This window comes from Rhinolophus ferrumequinum, chromosome 5 (genome assembly GCF_004115265.2).
Source record: "Rhinolophus ferrumequinum isolate MPI-CBG mRhiFer1 chromosome 5, mRhiFer1_v1.p, whole genome shotgun sequence".
In the NCBI taxonomy this organism is placed as follows: Eukaryota; Metazoa; Chordata; class Mammalia; order Chiroptera; family Rhinolophidae; genus Rhinolophus; species Rhinolophus ferrumequinum.
Window position 1 is genome coordinate 82,781,370 of NC_046288.1, and position 16,656 is coordinate 82,798,025.

The 16,656-nt window shown below is 46.6% G+C and overlaps 1 protein-coding gene across 1 annotated transcript in view; it reads right to left on the reverse strand.

Moving 5' to 3' along the window:
- Positions 1-1,381: 1,381 nt before the first annotated feature.
- Positions 1,382-16,656, reverse strand: part of OTOP1 (otopetrin 1) — a 34,051-nt gene continuing 18,776 nt past the window's right edge. Inside the window, exons 4-6 of the mRNA XM_033106412.1 lie at positions 11,535-11,665; positions 7,561-8,480; positions 1,382-2,441 (exon numbers count right to left, since the gene is read on the reverse strand). Of these exons, the coding sequence (XP_032962303.1) occupies positions 2,271-2,441; positions 7,561-8,480; positions 11,535-11,665 (1,222 nt within the window). The 3' untranslated portion in view covers positions 1,382-2,270. The remainder of the gene's footprint in view (positions 2,442-7,560; positions 8,481-11,534; positions 11,666-16,656) is intronic.

Below are 16,656 nucleotides of genomic sequence, written 5' to 3' on the forward strand. Positions count from 1 at the left end.
GCCACTAGGTGGAAATTGGTGGGGTTCAGTCCAAGAGTTTGTAAACTGTCTGGTGAAAGAGAAGCCTTTTCTCATGTACGCCAAGGTGCCACGAGGGTTGGTTGTGACCCCGGGTGTCCAGCCCCAAAGCCCTCGCCCTCCCACTCTGCCTCACCAAGGGCTATAGGACCCAACAGACATGAGTTTAAGTCCTGGCTTGACATGGGTCAGGATGAATGAGCTCAAGCTACCAAATGCACAGGTTCCTCTGGATAAGGTGGCAAGAGGTGAGTAAGAGATGTCCTGATAACCCCAGTGCCTGGGGCATCGGTCCACGCCGTAAAGAAGTACACGTGGGAAAGCAAATCGATGTCAGGTTTCCTGATGAGCAAGGTCCTGGGCCTCACTGCAGCCCAGTGGAAGCTGAACTTCTAGTTGGGAGGGCAGGAATCGTAAGAACACCCTAGATGAGTCTTATGGACACTAATGTGTGAGAATGAAGGCCACAGGGACTCTAAAATAGTTAAGGAGCATGCTGGTGTATTAAGTGAAAAGAAGCAAATGGCGTGAAAATTATATATTTAAAAATCTGTGTGTGTGTGTGTGTGTGTGTGTGTGTGTGTGTGTGTGTACTGATAGGTACCTAGGTACCAAAAATGAAGAGCAATGATTTCTCAGTCTCAGCACTATTAACATTTGGGGCCGGATAATTGTTTGTGGTGGGGGCCTACCTGTGCACTGTAGGATGTTTAGGAGGATCCCAGGCCTCTACCCACTAAATGCCAGTAACACTCCCTAGTGGTAACAGTCCAAAGTCTCTGCAGACCTGGCCGTATGTCCCTGGGGGACAAGATCCCCCCAAGCTGAAAACCACCATGCTAGATGAGAGGTACGATAGATGTTTTACCATGTTTTTTAGTCTATCTGCCCATTTTTTAGGTTATTTTTCTAAAATGAACATAAGGTACATTAGTCATATAAAAAAAATTCAGTTTCTTAATGTCCCATGCTGTCAAAAAAATGCAAAAAAAACACATACACACAAAAAACCACTCAGATGAAAAGATATTCACGTTTGTATTTACAGTAATTTAACTAACTTTATTATGAATTTAAAATAATTACAGAAAAACATATACAAAGGCCTCCCAAATGTCAGTATTCCTTATAACCTTTGGAATAGGTATTCTGATCTTTAGTATATATCTTAAAGAAGCAATTCTATAGAGAGTGCTTTACAAATATGGTTGATTTTTGCACAGTCACTTATCAAAAGAAAAAGTTGTGATTACTGAAACCAACAATAGAAAACTAATCATAGCATATTCACTTGGTAGACTATAATATAGTATTAAATGACATTTACAAAGAAATTTAATTTATAAGAATTCAGGGTGGGGAGTTTATGTCAGATTGTTAAATGGAAAAAAGTGGATACAAAGTTGAAGATATCTCATCATCACTGGCAAGTAGAATAAAAATAACAATGAAAAGAATCCTATGAATCCATAGGGTTGAAAGACATACAGTACGATGTTAAAAAGTGATTGTCTTTGAACAATGGCATCCTAGGTGATTTGTTTCTTTCTACTCTTCTGAAATGTCCAAATTTTCTATACAAAGCATGTATGTATTTATAGTGAGAGAGAGAAAACAGTAAAATATATATTTTTTTAAAAACTTCAAGATGATCACAAACAAAAAATGTGCCAAAATTTCAGGTAAGAAATAACTGTATATTGATCTATTCACAAATTTCCATCCAAAGGGAAAAAGTAACTTTGTTCGAAAATTAAGCACATTCCAAAAGTGCAATATAAACTAAATGTGATTGTATCTATACTCATGAGCTGTGGGAAGGATAAAATTTAAGGGTAACTCTGCACAGATAGTCAATAAAAGGTTGTATGTAGTAACATGATAAATTGCAGACTAAAGATGATTTTTAGGGAAAACAAGCAGCTGGATAAACTTTTGTCCTAACCTGGGATCATATTCTTTTACAACAGAGGATCTCACTTAGAAAGAGATAAAATGATTTGAGTTTGATTTGAATTAACTAACCCAGGACAGATTTCAGCTCCCTCCTTCATTTGATCTTAACTTGTTTACATCCATCCAGGGTGATGGACATTTGCAGTCCACAGGAAACACAATCCCTGCAGACAAAAGGCAGACCTTCTGGGCAGACCTCGCATGTGTAAGTCAATATTTGCCAAACGCGCCATTCCCAGGTGGCTCCAGGGAACTCTCTTGTTCGCTCACGCCTCAGTCTTTCATGTGGACACAGACTATATCTTACAGTAGACCTCAAAGAGGGAGGCAGCTGCATGCATTCGGTAGAAAATGGAAAACGGCATGGCCAGGTTGACCACAATTATCCAGGGTTCAAAGCCAAAGACAATTTCCTCCAATCCGTTGTCGTACTCAGGGCGGCAGCCGAAGGCAGGAGGGATCCAAAGCTGCAAGAGAAGGGAGACCGTCCCTGCTGCTGCCTCAGAGGCCCCACACTGAGTCACACCTGGGACTGCGATAAGCAGTGTCTATACCGCGTTTCTCACCCCTATGGAATCTATCAAAGCCACCAGCCCACCTGATCCTTCCCTCTCCCTCAGTGCCCCCTCCTGAAAGAAGGCTTTTCAAACCCATCTGATTCTCCCCAGCCCTGCAGCCCTCACCTTGGCCAGGTCCTCACTTTCCCCCTCATGAACTGCTGCAAGCTTCCAGAAGATCACCCTACTCCAGTGGGGGCCTTCACCCCCCACACACATGTCTGTGGGAGTGATCTAGAGAAAGCACACATCTGACCTTGTCACCCCGCTGATTGTCACTCACCAGTGGCTCCAGTCACCTTCCAAATTCCCTCAGTGGTTGGGCACCCATCCATGTCTCCATGTTCTTTGTCACACCCCTTATTCCAGCCTCCCCAGGCTGTGCACAGTCCCCAAATGTGCCTTTCTCTCTCAAGTCTTCAGGGCTTTGCTCCTGCCACTTCCTCTATCAGAGACTCCCTGTGTTCTCTCTGATAAATCCTACCTTCCTCTGTCCTGAGATACCACCTCTTCCAGGAAGCCCTCCTTGATCTAACCAGTCTGGGCAGAAAATCCCTCTGTGTTCCCACAGCCCCTAGTGTTTACCTACAGCAGAGGTCACCTGTCTACCACACTCGCCTTTACTTATTCAACATTGGTGCTTGGAGATCCCAGCCACAGGGGTCTGGGCTGTGAGTTCTGGGGTCTCCTCTCTGTCTGGTCCTTGACTTTGAGAGGCAGCCCAGACCCTGCCCACACACCCCCATCAGGGGGAGGAGCACATGCACTGGAGCCAGACCCAGGTTCATGGAGCTGTAAGACTGTAATTTAACCTCTTCAAGCCTCAGTTTCTTCATCTGTAAGATGGAAACACCTGTCTCAGAGGGCTCAGATCAGAATGAAATGGCAACTAAGTTTGCAAAACCTAACGCAATAACCTATTATTTTTGTTGCTCATGGAACCTGCACACTGGTCCCTCCTTTTCAGTCTCCCTGTCTCCATTCCTCCTCCTTCACCTCCCCCTAAATTGTCAGGCTCCCTGGCCTGCTTCTCTTTCACACTGTACACCTCTGGGACTTTCTCCACCCCACGCTGTGACCCCCCCTTTGTCCCACCTCCTGGGAGTCACATCCTCATGGAGACCCCTTTCCTTGAGTCGGGCTGAACCTAGCGTCTTGCTTCCAACAAACAGAATATGATAAAAGTCATGGGATGGCACTTCTGAGATTAGGTTACAAAGGAGTCTGAAATCCGTCTTACTCTCCCCCTCTTGCAAGAGGAAGCTGCTGCCACGTTGTGAGCTGAGCTGTGGAGAGGCCATGTGGCCAGGAGCTGAAGGATGTGTCAGACAAGCGACCGAATCCTGCCTGTAGCCACATCCGCAGGCTTGGAAACATTCCCTCCCCCACACACAATGAAATGATGGCAGCGCCGGCAGGTGGGCCCTTTGACTGCAGACAGTAAGCCACCCTGAGCAGAGGCACCACGCCTCAGCCACTCTTGGATTCCTGACCCAGAGAAGCCTTGAAATGATCACTGTTTGTGGTTTTGAGTGGCTAAGTGTGGGGTAGACAACTGGTACACACGGCTTTCTTTAACATGTCCATCGAGAACACTCTCTAGTTGATATCTCTGTGCCACGGTGTCCTCTGGGTTCTGTGATATGATGGTGTACGCCTAGCACCCCAGCTGGTGCTTCAGGTCTCCTTAGCGGGCTCCTCCTCCTTTGCTTAACCTCTCAAGGTTGATTGGTCCTGGGGCTCATTCCTGGGTCCCCTTCTCTGCTCTATACCCATAATCCCTGGATGACCTCACCTAGTCTCTGGTTACAAGTACCCGCTATGGTCTGTGACCTCCCAATCTAAATCACCAGCCTGGTCCACCCTTACGAATCCCAGGCTTGTGGATCCCACGGGCTATTTGGGTGTCTAAATGCATCTCAAACTCAACATGCCTGCACCATTTCCCCTATCTCATAAGCAACATCTCCATCCAGTGGCTCAATCAAAACTCCAGGCATCTCCTCATTTTCCCTCTGACTCTTATAACCATCTGCCTGCTGCTCAGTCCATCAGCAAATCTTGACAGCTGTGCCTCCAAAACAACATTGTCACTCACCATTTCTCTCCACCCTGCTTTTAAGACCACCACCTTCACCTCTTGCCCAGACTATTGCAGTAGCCTCCTGACTGGTCTCCCTGCTTACGCTCTTGCCCTTACAATCTATTCGCCACTCTGCAAGATTAATTTTTTATGTAAATAAGATTGTATCCCTTCCCTGATTAAACCCCGGAAGTCTCCATGGCTTACTTAAAATAAAATCTACCTCCTACGTGAGATTATAAAGCCCTCTCTTAGCAGATCCTTTACCATCCCCAACTTCTCTCCCCCCGATTGTCCACCACCCACCCAGCCCCAGTCACATGGCCCGTCTTTCTCTTCCTCGAATGAGACAGGCTCGCTCCCACCTGAGGTTTTGCACTGGCTGTTCCCTCTGCCTGGAACACTCTTTCCTGCCATTCAGCTCTTAGCTCTAATGCCACCTGTCATGCTGCCCAGATCGCCCCGCCCCCACCAGCAGAGGCCTTCCCTGACCCCCAGGTTTCCTGCAGCACCCGGCCTCCTCCATCATCACACCCACCACCCTTTATTTCCACTCCACGGCCACTGACTTCCCCCCATGGACGTCCACAGCAGCACCTCCAGCAGAAGCCTCTATGCCAGCTCCTGGTCCTGGAAGATGGTAACTCCCATCCTCAGGCAGAGGCCTTTGGCACAAGATGGAATCACCTGCAGGGGTTCAAAGTGCTGCCCCTCAACTTGGCTCGGACATCCTAAGACATCACCCTGCATGATGGTCATCCTCTGGCTCGCCCTCCAAAGCACAGCAGCCGTGTCTGGGGCCACCAGGGGCAGAACACAGAGATGAAGAGACAAAACAAAAGCGTCCTCTTGGGATGAAGTCGTCCCAACAGACCATCAGTTGCCACTTGATTCTAGTCTTGCAGACAGGGCTACTCTTGTTCAAGCAAGCCCCTAAATGCAAGCCCCGTGTTTCACCTGGTGGCCAAGCAAAGACCCAGCCGGGAAAGTGGCTTTTCTGAACTGCAAAGAGATCTATTCATCCCTTGGGGTGTGTAGAAAGACAAAATGCTATGGGGGAATTCTAGAACCAAGTCTGACTTGCACAGAATCTGAGCTGTCACAGCCCTCTCTAGAAGATAAGCCTCACATAAGATGCAGCCCTGCTGTGGTCACTGATACCTGCCGCTCTTACTTCCCTGTTTCACTCCTTTGTTCCCTGCTGTGCCCACAGGTCCTGACATGGTTCCTGGCACACAGCAGGTGCTCAATAAGTGTCTCTGCGATGAAAAAAGAGGGCTCGCCTAGAGCCAAACTCTTCTGGGCCCCTTTGCCCTTCAAAGTGCCTGATAACTGTCTACCTACCTGGAGGGGTCCAAGGCCCAGGTGACCCAAAGCAAGAATCAGATTTGATTGGCAGACACACAGTCATTTTTGGCCTTCGATGGACCCTCCCCACTTTGTGGCCTTAGAATAATATCAAAAGTTGCAGCCCTGGGACATGCACCAGCTTAAAATATGGGAGGAAGCTCAAAAGCCAATGGGCTGATGAAGAAACACAGAGTCGCCCTGATGACACATGGAGGCCGCAGTGGAGCGCTGACTATGACCTTGGCGGGCTCCTGGCACGAGCGTCCCCATCATACCATTAGCCACAGTCACTGCAGAGGCCTATGTGGTGCCAAAGGCGGCTTCCCCTCCTTTTCACCAAGCCCTGCCCTCCTTCCACGTCCTCCAGAAGAAATCCCAGTAATACGCGGTGCTTTTTATTTCTTTTTCTTCTCTCCATCTCCAGCACCACGGGCCTAGTTCAAGTCCTCATTTTATCTGGGCAGCTGCCAGGCTTCTGCTCCCGGCTCCCTGCCTCTGGTCTTACCTATCTCCATCCTGCCTGTGCACAGCTGCTAAGGGGAGCACTCCAAAACACAAAAGGAAAGAGTCCTCTAAAGACCAGACTCCGACAGGCTTGTGAAGCTCTGCTCAAGCCGGACCCATCTAACTGGACCCTCCATCCTATTTCCCACTCAGCTGCTCTGTTTAATGCAAATGGAATTCATGCTAAACTACTTGGTGCTCCCCAAATAGGCAGTGGTGCCATTTGCCTCTGTGTCTTTGCACATTATGTGCCCTCTGTCCAAAACGCTTTCCTTTGCCTTGATCACCTGGTAACATTCCACCCAGTCCTTGAGGCTGAGGCAGACCATATGGAGTGACTGACTCTACCTTTTCCTCTGCCTTCGTACCTTCCATCATAGAGGTTGGAAAGCAACCCACCCACTTCCCCAGCCTCCCTTGCAGCTAGGTATGGCTGCGCGAAAGACATTGCCCAGCACCAGTCCTTTCCTCCTTCCTCCTGTCTTGAAACCAGATATGATGCCTGGTGCTGCAGCAGCCATCTTATGACTATGTGGCAGCAAGTACCACACCAAGCATGGTCACGTGGAAAGGTGAACAGTGCCCGTGTCCTGGATTACAGGATTCCGCTGCCAGGCAAACCCTGAGCAGCCAATGTCCAGAATTCTCGTCTTTAAGGCTGAGGGTACTGCAGGTCAAGCTTTCCATTATTTGCAGCCAGAAGCCCTCCTAAGGCTGGGCTTTACCTCAAGCTGCCCCTGCTCACTGAAGTCCCTTCCTGGATCCCTGCTCCTTTTACACCTTGCACAGACCCGGCCCAGCACTTGCCATACTCGCTGTATCATATTTCTCCTTGTGTCACGCCCCCACCATGCCAGATGGGCTTTCTGAGGAAAGGTACAGAGTCGTCTCACTCTCCATCTTTAGTTCCCACCCCCACCCCTGGCACACAGCAGGTACTCAGTGAGTGACTCTGTAGGATATAGACCTAGCTTCCAGCCTCAATTTTTAATACATTGAAATTAGTTTGATTATAAGCTGCCTCCATTCCTTATTTGAAAAAGGCAGGGAAAATAGAGTTTAAAAGTAAATAAATAACTTGATGCACATTACCGAAATATTGCACAGGAACAAAAAGGCTGCGATATTCCTTAAGACTCTCCCCTTGGTGTTGCTCTGCAAGAAACGGGGGTGGCCGGCTGGGCCAGGGGGCCATTCCCTGCTCCTCTCCTCTTTGTCGTCACCTTCTCTCAGACACATATTTCCGTTGCCTGCAGGTGGCATCTCACTGCCCTGAGGGGCCACGTCCCCGGTCACAGCTCCGCTCTTGAGGCAGCAAGAAGCGAGGGATGTGGCAGACCCATTGCAGACCATGACCACCCTCACGGTTCTGATGTCCTCGGACACCTCCGGCTGTCGGTGAGTGGACTCGATGATGAAGAGGTTCTGGATGGATTTCTCGGCGATCACCAGGATGGAGTAGGGCAGGTTGTACCAGGTGTACGAGGGGCGGGCCTCGGCACAGAGGATGGCCAGGATGGAGCCCCAGGAGAGGAGCCAGGAGCCGGAGGCAGTGCCCACCAAAAGGTCCGTGTCCAGCTTGCGGGCCGGGTTTTTGGATTCGTCTAGCGATTGCTCATCGAGCCTATAAATCAGGATTCCAACCAGCCCTCCAGCCCCCATGAGGATGAGCACGGCGGTGGCGTACAGGTAGAACATGATGAGGGCCGACTCACTCTTGGACTTGGAGCGTCCGATCTGAATCAGATACACCACCACGACCCCAATCGTGGCGGCCAGCACGGCCAGGCCCAGGGCCGAGCCCACTGCGACCCCATGAAACTTGAACTGTATCTTCTGGTGCGGATGACTGTCCATTTTGCGTCCGATGTTTTTCCACAGGACATAGAGCATCGTGGAAGCCAGGATCTGGTACTCGATGTTGAAAGGGTAGAGATAGTAGATCCCGTGCGAAATGGCAGAGCAGAGCGTCGGGGGTGTGCAGTTACACGGCGGTGTGTGGTCATCTAGCTCTAGGGGAGAGAGGCAGATCCCACAGGAGGGCCGTTAGTGTGTTCACTGGGAGACAGAAAGGCACACGGAAGTGTTTTCACTGTGGAGTCACACTTGGGGCTCCTCATTGAATTAAAAGCTTCATTTCATGGCTTCTTTGCATGTCTAATATCGTAGTTAAACTGATCGCCATGAATATCACCCCAAAAGTATTAATTCCACAAATCATATTTTATCCATACATTGGAATATTATACAGCCATTACAAATGATATGGCAGAAATTAGCAACATATAAAGATTTTCACAAGATGTCGCTGAACAAAAGCAGCTTGCCAAAGAGGCTAGAGTGTGACACCTTTTTTGTAAAGTATAGATATATAGCTGAGAGGGAGAGAGAGAGAGAGAGAGAAACAGAAAAATCTGGAAAGATATAAACAAAAATGTTAACAATGGATATCGCTGGGTGGAAAAATGGCAGGTGATTTTTCTTTTCTCTTTTTCAGTAAAAGAGACTTTTACAGTGACCCTTTTCCCCAGCTTTACTGAGATATAGTAACAACTGACACATAACATTGTGTAAGTTTATGACGCACAGCGTGCTAACTTCTAGATTTTGCTTCCCTGTATTTTCTAAACATTCAACGTGAATATGATTTACGTGTGTGATTTAAGAAATATTTTTTAAAAATGACTTTGTGAGGGAAAATGCTCTTTCCTCATTAGCAAATTTTCTGCTCTTGAGACTATCCTATGTTTGCAAGTATGACATGAGCTAAGCATCCTCGAACACTGACGGCAGGAGGGCAAGTTGGCACCACCTTCTGGAAGACTCTTGGTGTAAAGAAGTGTTTCATAACAAGAAGGGAAAATGCTGTAAATAAATAATGGAATACGTAACAAAGTCTTGCAGATGATATAGATATAGTCTTTAAACTGTAATTTCAATCTATTCTAAGGGACAAATCAAAAATATGATCAAAACATTAGGTAAAATTGTGTGTGTGTGTGTGTGTGAGAGAGAGAGAGAGAGAGAGAAACACCTCGGTGTGCAACAATTTAGAAACTGTTAAGTGAATTTTTATACCTCCATGAAATGGAATAGTAAGCAAGCAGCCATTAAACTAGAATTAAGTTGTGTTTCAATGGTACAAGAAAATAATCATGTTCAATAACAATGGGAAAACATAAGAACAAATTGTCTATTCAGTGTTTTTTAAGGCATATCACAACCCAGTGTTCAGTTGTGAAATCAATTTAGAGGGTAGCAACTAATTTTTTCAACAGAATGGAATTGTGATGGAATAGAATAGGATAGAATGAATGGAAATGAATGCAATAGAAATTTGAAAGTGTCTCCGATACATTAAGATTATTATTTCATGATATATGTGCACACACGCAAGTATGTGGTATTTGTGTTGCAATATAAAGTTCGTCTCTTACCGTAGTTTGTAGTCAAAATAAAGATTAAATATATACGGTATGGTTTCAACTATAAATAAATAAATAGCACACTACAAAGAAATAACCAAGTATTAACAGCATTTAATTGCATTTCTGGGTAGGTGTTATTATGGATTTATTTCTTTACACTTTGTCACTGTTTTAATTTATGATATGCATGCGCTACTTATAAAATCAGATGGAAAAGCTTTGCGCTAGCATTAATTATCCTCACTTTTGCAGAACACTGTAATTTTCAATTCACAAGGAGTTTCTCCTACCGCTTGCAATCCAATACAGCACTGTGCAAAAGACAGGGGAAGAAATCAGGAGGAAAGGTTCATATTAACAGAATGTTAGAGCAGATGAAATCCTTTTTTCAGAAAAAAATTAATCTAATTCCCTCTTTCACACAGGTCTCTGGAGCCAGATTGCTGGGATTCAAATCCTGGCTCAATCATTTACTTGCTGTGTGACCTTGGGGTGGTTACTTAACTTCTCTGGTTCCATAGTTTCATCTGTATAATAAGGTCCATGGTGCCTACCTCAGAGTGTTGGGATAAGAATTTCATGAACCACGTCAAGTGCCTAGAACAGTGCCAAGCACTCAACAAATGCCCAACAAATCTTTGTTTTTGGTATTGTCACTGCTGTTACTGTTATCAATACCAATGAGGAAATGAGACCCAAAGAGAGAGCAGGACATTCCCCAACGTGGGCTGCTGTTTGGGAATGCTGAAAAAATATAGTGTGTGCCCCAGATGTCACCATCCCCACCTCACTGGTAAGGAAACGAGCTTAGAGTTGCTCTCCATGCCTGGGTCGTACAGCTAGTATAGACATGTAGTGTGATAAACCTGGAAGAGTTCTTGAAAGTACGTGCTTCAGGTCCCCCCAATTTATGAAGGGAAAAGGGAGGCTCAGAGAGGTTGAGTGGCTTCCAAAGGTCACACAGCTAGTACATGATGAGCACGACAGCCAGTTCTCAGTACATCATACTTTTCTCTACCCCATATTCCTTTTAATTTCAGTGTTCTAATTATAGAAGTGATATATCATAAATACTAAAGAAATTTGGAAGAAAATGGAAAGATAAGCGCTACAGGCTCTCACAGAGGAGCAAGGAGGAATAAAGACGGACCAAAATTATAAGCAAAGTAGAGTCAAATGAAAACTTCAAATGAACTAAAACCAGTTAACCACAACCTACTATTAGATGTCTATGGATTTCTAAATGCTATACTTGAGTGGAAAGAACTGGTAATGAAGGCTTAATTAAACACACCACACAGAAACAACCGCCAATCCCCCATAGTTGTAAACAAAGACATTTATTTCCATGCCAGCAGGGACCAGGAGAAAGGCGATCCAGGTATCACCCGTGGGTCTGACAAGCCCTGAGTCACTGCAGAAACCTCTAATTATGCTCAGCACAGTCTACTTACGAAACCAGCGCGACAGACTCGAGATTTTGAAAGATTTTGTACAACAGCAGAGGACTGTCGGCCAATGCTGAGTCAGGTGGACCCTGCAGTTCTTTGGAAGCTGTCTCTTCATTTCTGAACGTCCTGGTCTCTGCAGGTTTCCAAGATGTTCCAACATGGCAGCAGGGCAACCCTTTCCACTCACCTATTGTTATGTTCCCAAAGCCCAAAGTGATGAGCCTTTCCTTGTGCTCATTAAGTTGGTGCTTTGACTCATTCAGGACACTGTTGGCCCACAGAAGCAGGTTGGTGAACACCGAGTGGATCACCCCAAACCTGGAAAACACAAAGACCAGTTCTTGATCAGCCCTGGGAAGCCCCAAGCCCCATGGGGTGAGACGAAGACATTGTACACACACACACACACACACACACACGGCTCCCTCTTATTCATGATTCTGCTTTCATCTGGCAGCTTAGGCTCTGGGTGGGTCCCCTGTGTGGCTGGGAGGGGTGTTTCCATGGGAACTACCAAAACCAGTCTTGGCATTTTGCCTTAACCTTGAACCTACCAGTACTGAACTCATTGTCTATGGGACAAAAAGAAACTGGGTCTTGGGAGCAGGGACACAGGGATGGAACTTTTCTAAAAGCAGGCAACCAACCCTATCATGCCCCAAACGCTTTCCTCTAGAAGGGAGCAGGAAAGAACAATAAAGGAAAGACTGAAAGGGCTACACTGGACATCTTGAGAGTTGGTATACTCTCACGGTTGGTTGGTCAAACCAATGACCATCATCTGCACCCCCTGCCTTGCACTGACTTCTAAAGACACCGAAACAAGCCAGGAATTTGCTTGCTGGCCTTCCTGGCACTGCGGCATGGCCGTTGTGGCTACTGCGTTGTGAGGCAGCCTTCTGGACACTACTGAACAACTTGCACTTTCTTGATGAAAGATTTAAGAAGAAGAAAAGTCCAGTAATCGCTCCCCTCCGCTTTTTTCCAGGCTCAAATGCAGACATGAAGGCTGGAGTGATAGCAGCTATTTTGTGACTACAAAGCAACCAGCAAGGGATGAAACCCCACATCACTGAGGATGGCAGAGCGCAAACATTAAAAAAGCCTATTTTGTGACAACATTGTTGAGCTGCGAGTCTCAGATAGGTTCAGAAAGTACGTCATGGTCACAAGTAGAGTAAGTAGCCCCCCGGGGTTTGCAGAGTTAGGAAGCAGCAGGTCTGACCCCGAGTTCTGCCCTTGCCTCTTTGCCATATCACCTCCTAAGGAAGAAGAACAGAAATGACCTAGAAGGTGGATGCTGGACTCTGGGGAACAGGAGAGATCTGTGAGGAATATGGTTCCAGAAGGGTCACTGACTGTTTCAGAACCCACAAAGTCTCCCCCGGCCTGCTGGTTTAAGACATGTTCACAGCAGTAGCTTCCGGGGCACTTAACCATGGACCTTGCATGTAGCAGGTGCAGCAGATACTGCGGTTTGAAAGGCATGTCTTGAAACTTGTGTGCAGCTGATGTCTCCTCGGTCGGAGAGAAGAGGCCCAGAGGAAGCACACCTCCCTGCTGTCTAACCAAGAGCATGTGCTTCATGGTCAGCCTACAGGAAAAACAGGACCACTGCGTCTTCAATCCTGACCTTGCCTCTGCTCTGAGTTTTGTTTTTGTTTTTTTTTCCAAGTCAAGTTGTTGTCCTTTCGATCTTAGTTGTGGAGGGTGCAGCTCAGCTCCAGGTCCAGTTGCCGTTGCTAGTTGCAAGGGGCGCAGCCCACCATCCCTTGTGGGAGTCAAACCGGTCACCTTGAGCTGAGCTGCTGCTGAGCTCCTGGATGGCTCAGTTGGCTGGAGCGCAGGCTCTCAACCACAAGGTTGCCAGTTCGATTCCTCGAGTCCTGTAAGGGATGGTGGGCAGTGCCCCCTGCAACTAAGATTGAACACGGCACCTTGAGCTGAGCTGCCACTGAGCTCCTGGGTGGCTCAGTTGGTTAGAGCGCGTCCTCTCAACCACAAAGTTGCTCTGAGTTTTAACCCCAGCTGACCCTTCTGGGGCTCCCACGAGCAGCTGCGAGCAAAACCTAGCTTCCTTTGGCAGCTGCATAAAGTTCAGACACCCCGGGAGAAGGAGACAGCCTCCCAGGTTGTCTAAGTCAGATGTTTGCCCATCTGCTGGCCCCTTGCACTTGCCAGTTGCTATAGATTGTGGCCGCCTTCTCAAAGGCGTCTGGGAGGCATTGTATAGAGCCTTTGACAAAGGCAGACAATGCCATTTGCCTCAGGCTGACTGGCTTTTCTTTTACTTATAATGCACACAGCACCCCTTTCTTCTCCTCTTTCCTGGTCCAAATGACAATTGTCCGGGCCCAGGCCCACTGAACCAGACGAGGGAATGCAGACTCTTCCGCCATGCGAGCTCCCCTCTGCGAGCTGGCGGCCTCCTGTTGGTTTGATGTGGAAATTGTCCTAGGAATTCAGGGCAGACGTCATTTCCTCATGTCATTGCTCATACTTGGATCCGAAAGATAACCCCAGACCACAATAAAGAGAAGGCTTCCATGAGCCATTTCTGATCTTCACTCAGGTTGCCAGCTCTGCTTTCGAACCTACTGTTCCGCTAAACCTCACCCTTGGGCAAAGAAAAGGACTCAAACTGGTAGGAGCAATTCTCGTATCAGAAGAAAAATCCCTGTATGTACTAAAAGCATGTGATGGTGGGATATTGGCTCAAAAGACCAGACAAAAGCAGTAAGTCCAGAGTTGGCGAGTTCCCGAGCCTTGAGGGCCTGGCAGGAAATGGTGATAGACAAAATGGATCTAGGGTGGCAACAAGGTTGGGTGGGGACCACAGCACACTGAGGGGATGGCCCCCATCTGGAGGGTACAACCCAGGCTCAGCTCTAGCCCTTTGTTACCGTGCACACTTGGGATTGCCAAATCCTCCAGTTTTTCGAAAAAAATCTAAATCTAAAACCTAAAGGTGGTCAGTAACCCAAAAATGCTTCACACTTGACCCTACAAACAACACAGGATAAATCAAGCTATGTGCATGTCTGGTTCAAGCCACTGACTGTCCAGTTTAGGAAAGAAGCCCAGAGACAGGGAGACACTTGTGTCCAATCATGCAACAAACAGGCCGAGGCAGGACCTTGTGCCACCCCTCAGCCTTCCCTCAGATGGAAGATGCTGGTGGTAAATGTCTGGGTGTACGGCCTCGGGGGTCCAAAACCAGATAGTGCAAGACACACATGTGAGCCACGGGTCTAATTTTACATTTTCTGGTGGCCACATTTTAAAAAGCAGTAAAAAGGAACAGGTGGAAATAATTTTGATACTATTTTGTTAAACTCAATATATCTGCTATACTATGATGTCAACATGTAATCAACGGGCACCCCCCCAAATTATTATTGAGCTATTTTACACTCTGTCTCTCTAGTCTCTGAAACCCGGGGTGTATTTTGGTCTTGCAGCACATCTCGGGGTGAACTCGCCACAATTCAAGTCCTCCGTGGCCACGTGTGGCTGGTGGCTGGCGGCTGCTGTGTTGGGCAGGCAGGTCTAGAAAACAAAGCCAAAGATCCCTTTGGACTGAAATGGGCCCAAATGTCCCAAGGCTGTGATTAAATAAGTGACCAAAACAAAAGGAATGACTTCACCCAGCAAATGAAGTCTTGCGATGCCGTGAATTAAAAAAGTCAACATTTGTGTCCCGCCCAGCTCTGCCCAGGGGAGCTGCCTGACCTTGGATTTCTGCTTCATTTCTCTCAGCCTCCATTTCCTCATTTGCCGAATGGGGTCATGATCATACCTATTGTCCATAACTGACAGGACTATTGTGAGCGAGGACCTCAAAACACGGGTAAAGGAAAGTGCTTTATAAGTGGGAAAGTTTGTTCTATCCAGCCAGGAGTTCCTGGGGACAGACAAGCTTCTCAATATTCATTTGTGGAAAACATCTCGCCCTTTATCCCAACAATGCTACTTCTAAGAGTTTAACCCAAGCAAATAATCAGCAATGTTCAGAAATATTTTTGACTAAAGATGTTCATCGCATTACTATTATAATAACAACCAAACATTCAGAAAGATTAATTACCCAACAATACCATGTTTCCCCAAAAATAAGACCTAGCGGACCATCAACTCTAATGCGTCTTTTGGAGTAAAAATTAGTATAAGACCCAGTATTGTATTATATTATATCTGGTATTATATTACATTTTACCCAGTGTTATATTAAAATAAGACCTGGTATTATATTATATTATATTATATTATATTATATTATATTATATTATATTATACTATATTATATTATACCTGGTATTTATTATATTATATTGTATTATATTATATTATATTATACCCAGTCTTATATTATATTAAAATAACACTAGGTCTTATATTAATTTTTGCTCCAAAAGACGCATTAGAGCTGATGGTCCGGCCAGGTCTTATTTTCGGGGAAACACGGTAGGTGTTATGGACTGGATTGTGTCCCCTTAAAATGTATATGCTGAAGCCCTAACCCCCAGTGTGACTGTATTTGAAGGTAAGTCCTTCAGGGAGGTCATTAAGGTTAAGTGAGGTCATACATATGGAGCCCTGATCCAACAGGACTGTCTCTCTCTCTCTCTCTCTCTCTCTCTCTCTCTCTCTCTCTCTCTCTCTCTCTCTCTCTCTCTTTCTCTCTCTCTCTCTCCTGCCCAGAGGAAAGGCCATGTGAGGACACAGCAAGAAGCAGTCCTCTGCAGACCAAGAAGAGAAGACTCACCAGAAACCAACCCTGCGGGCACCTTGATCTTGGACTTCCAGACTGCAGAACCACGAGAAGATACGTTTCCGTTGTTTAAGCCGCCCAGTCTGTGATATTCTGTTGTGAAGGCCCTAGCTGACTAGTGCAGCGGGGCACTGGTTAGATGCCCTATGGTTATGGGGTACTGTGCAATCAATAAAGATCAGGGTGTAGAAAAAGACTCGAAAGGGCTAAGAACAAATTGAAAAGAAAAGGCAGAGCAAGAGAAGCAAGACCACAACAGTAAAAAGGAAAACAAAATGTATCTGTTCATGGGGAAAAGACTGGAAGGCAGCGGACCAAACCATTAGCAGTAGTAACCTCTACTACTGGGTGGTGGCTGCCTTTGTCAGCTCCAACTACTAAAACAAAACAGCAGACGCTTGTTTCTCACAGTTCTACAGGCTCAAAGTCCAAGATCAAGGTGCCCTGAGGGCCTCTATTCCTCGCTTGCATATGGCCGCCTTCTTCCTGTGTCCTCCTAGGCCTTTCCTCTGAGTGCACGTGGAGAGAGAGTTCTGCG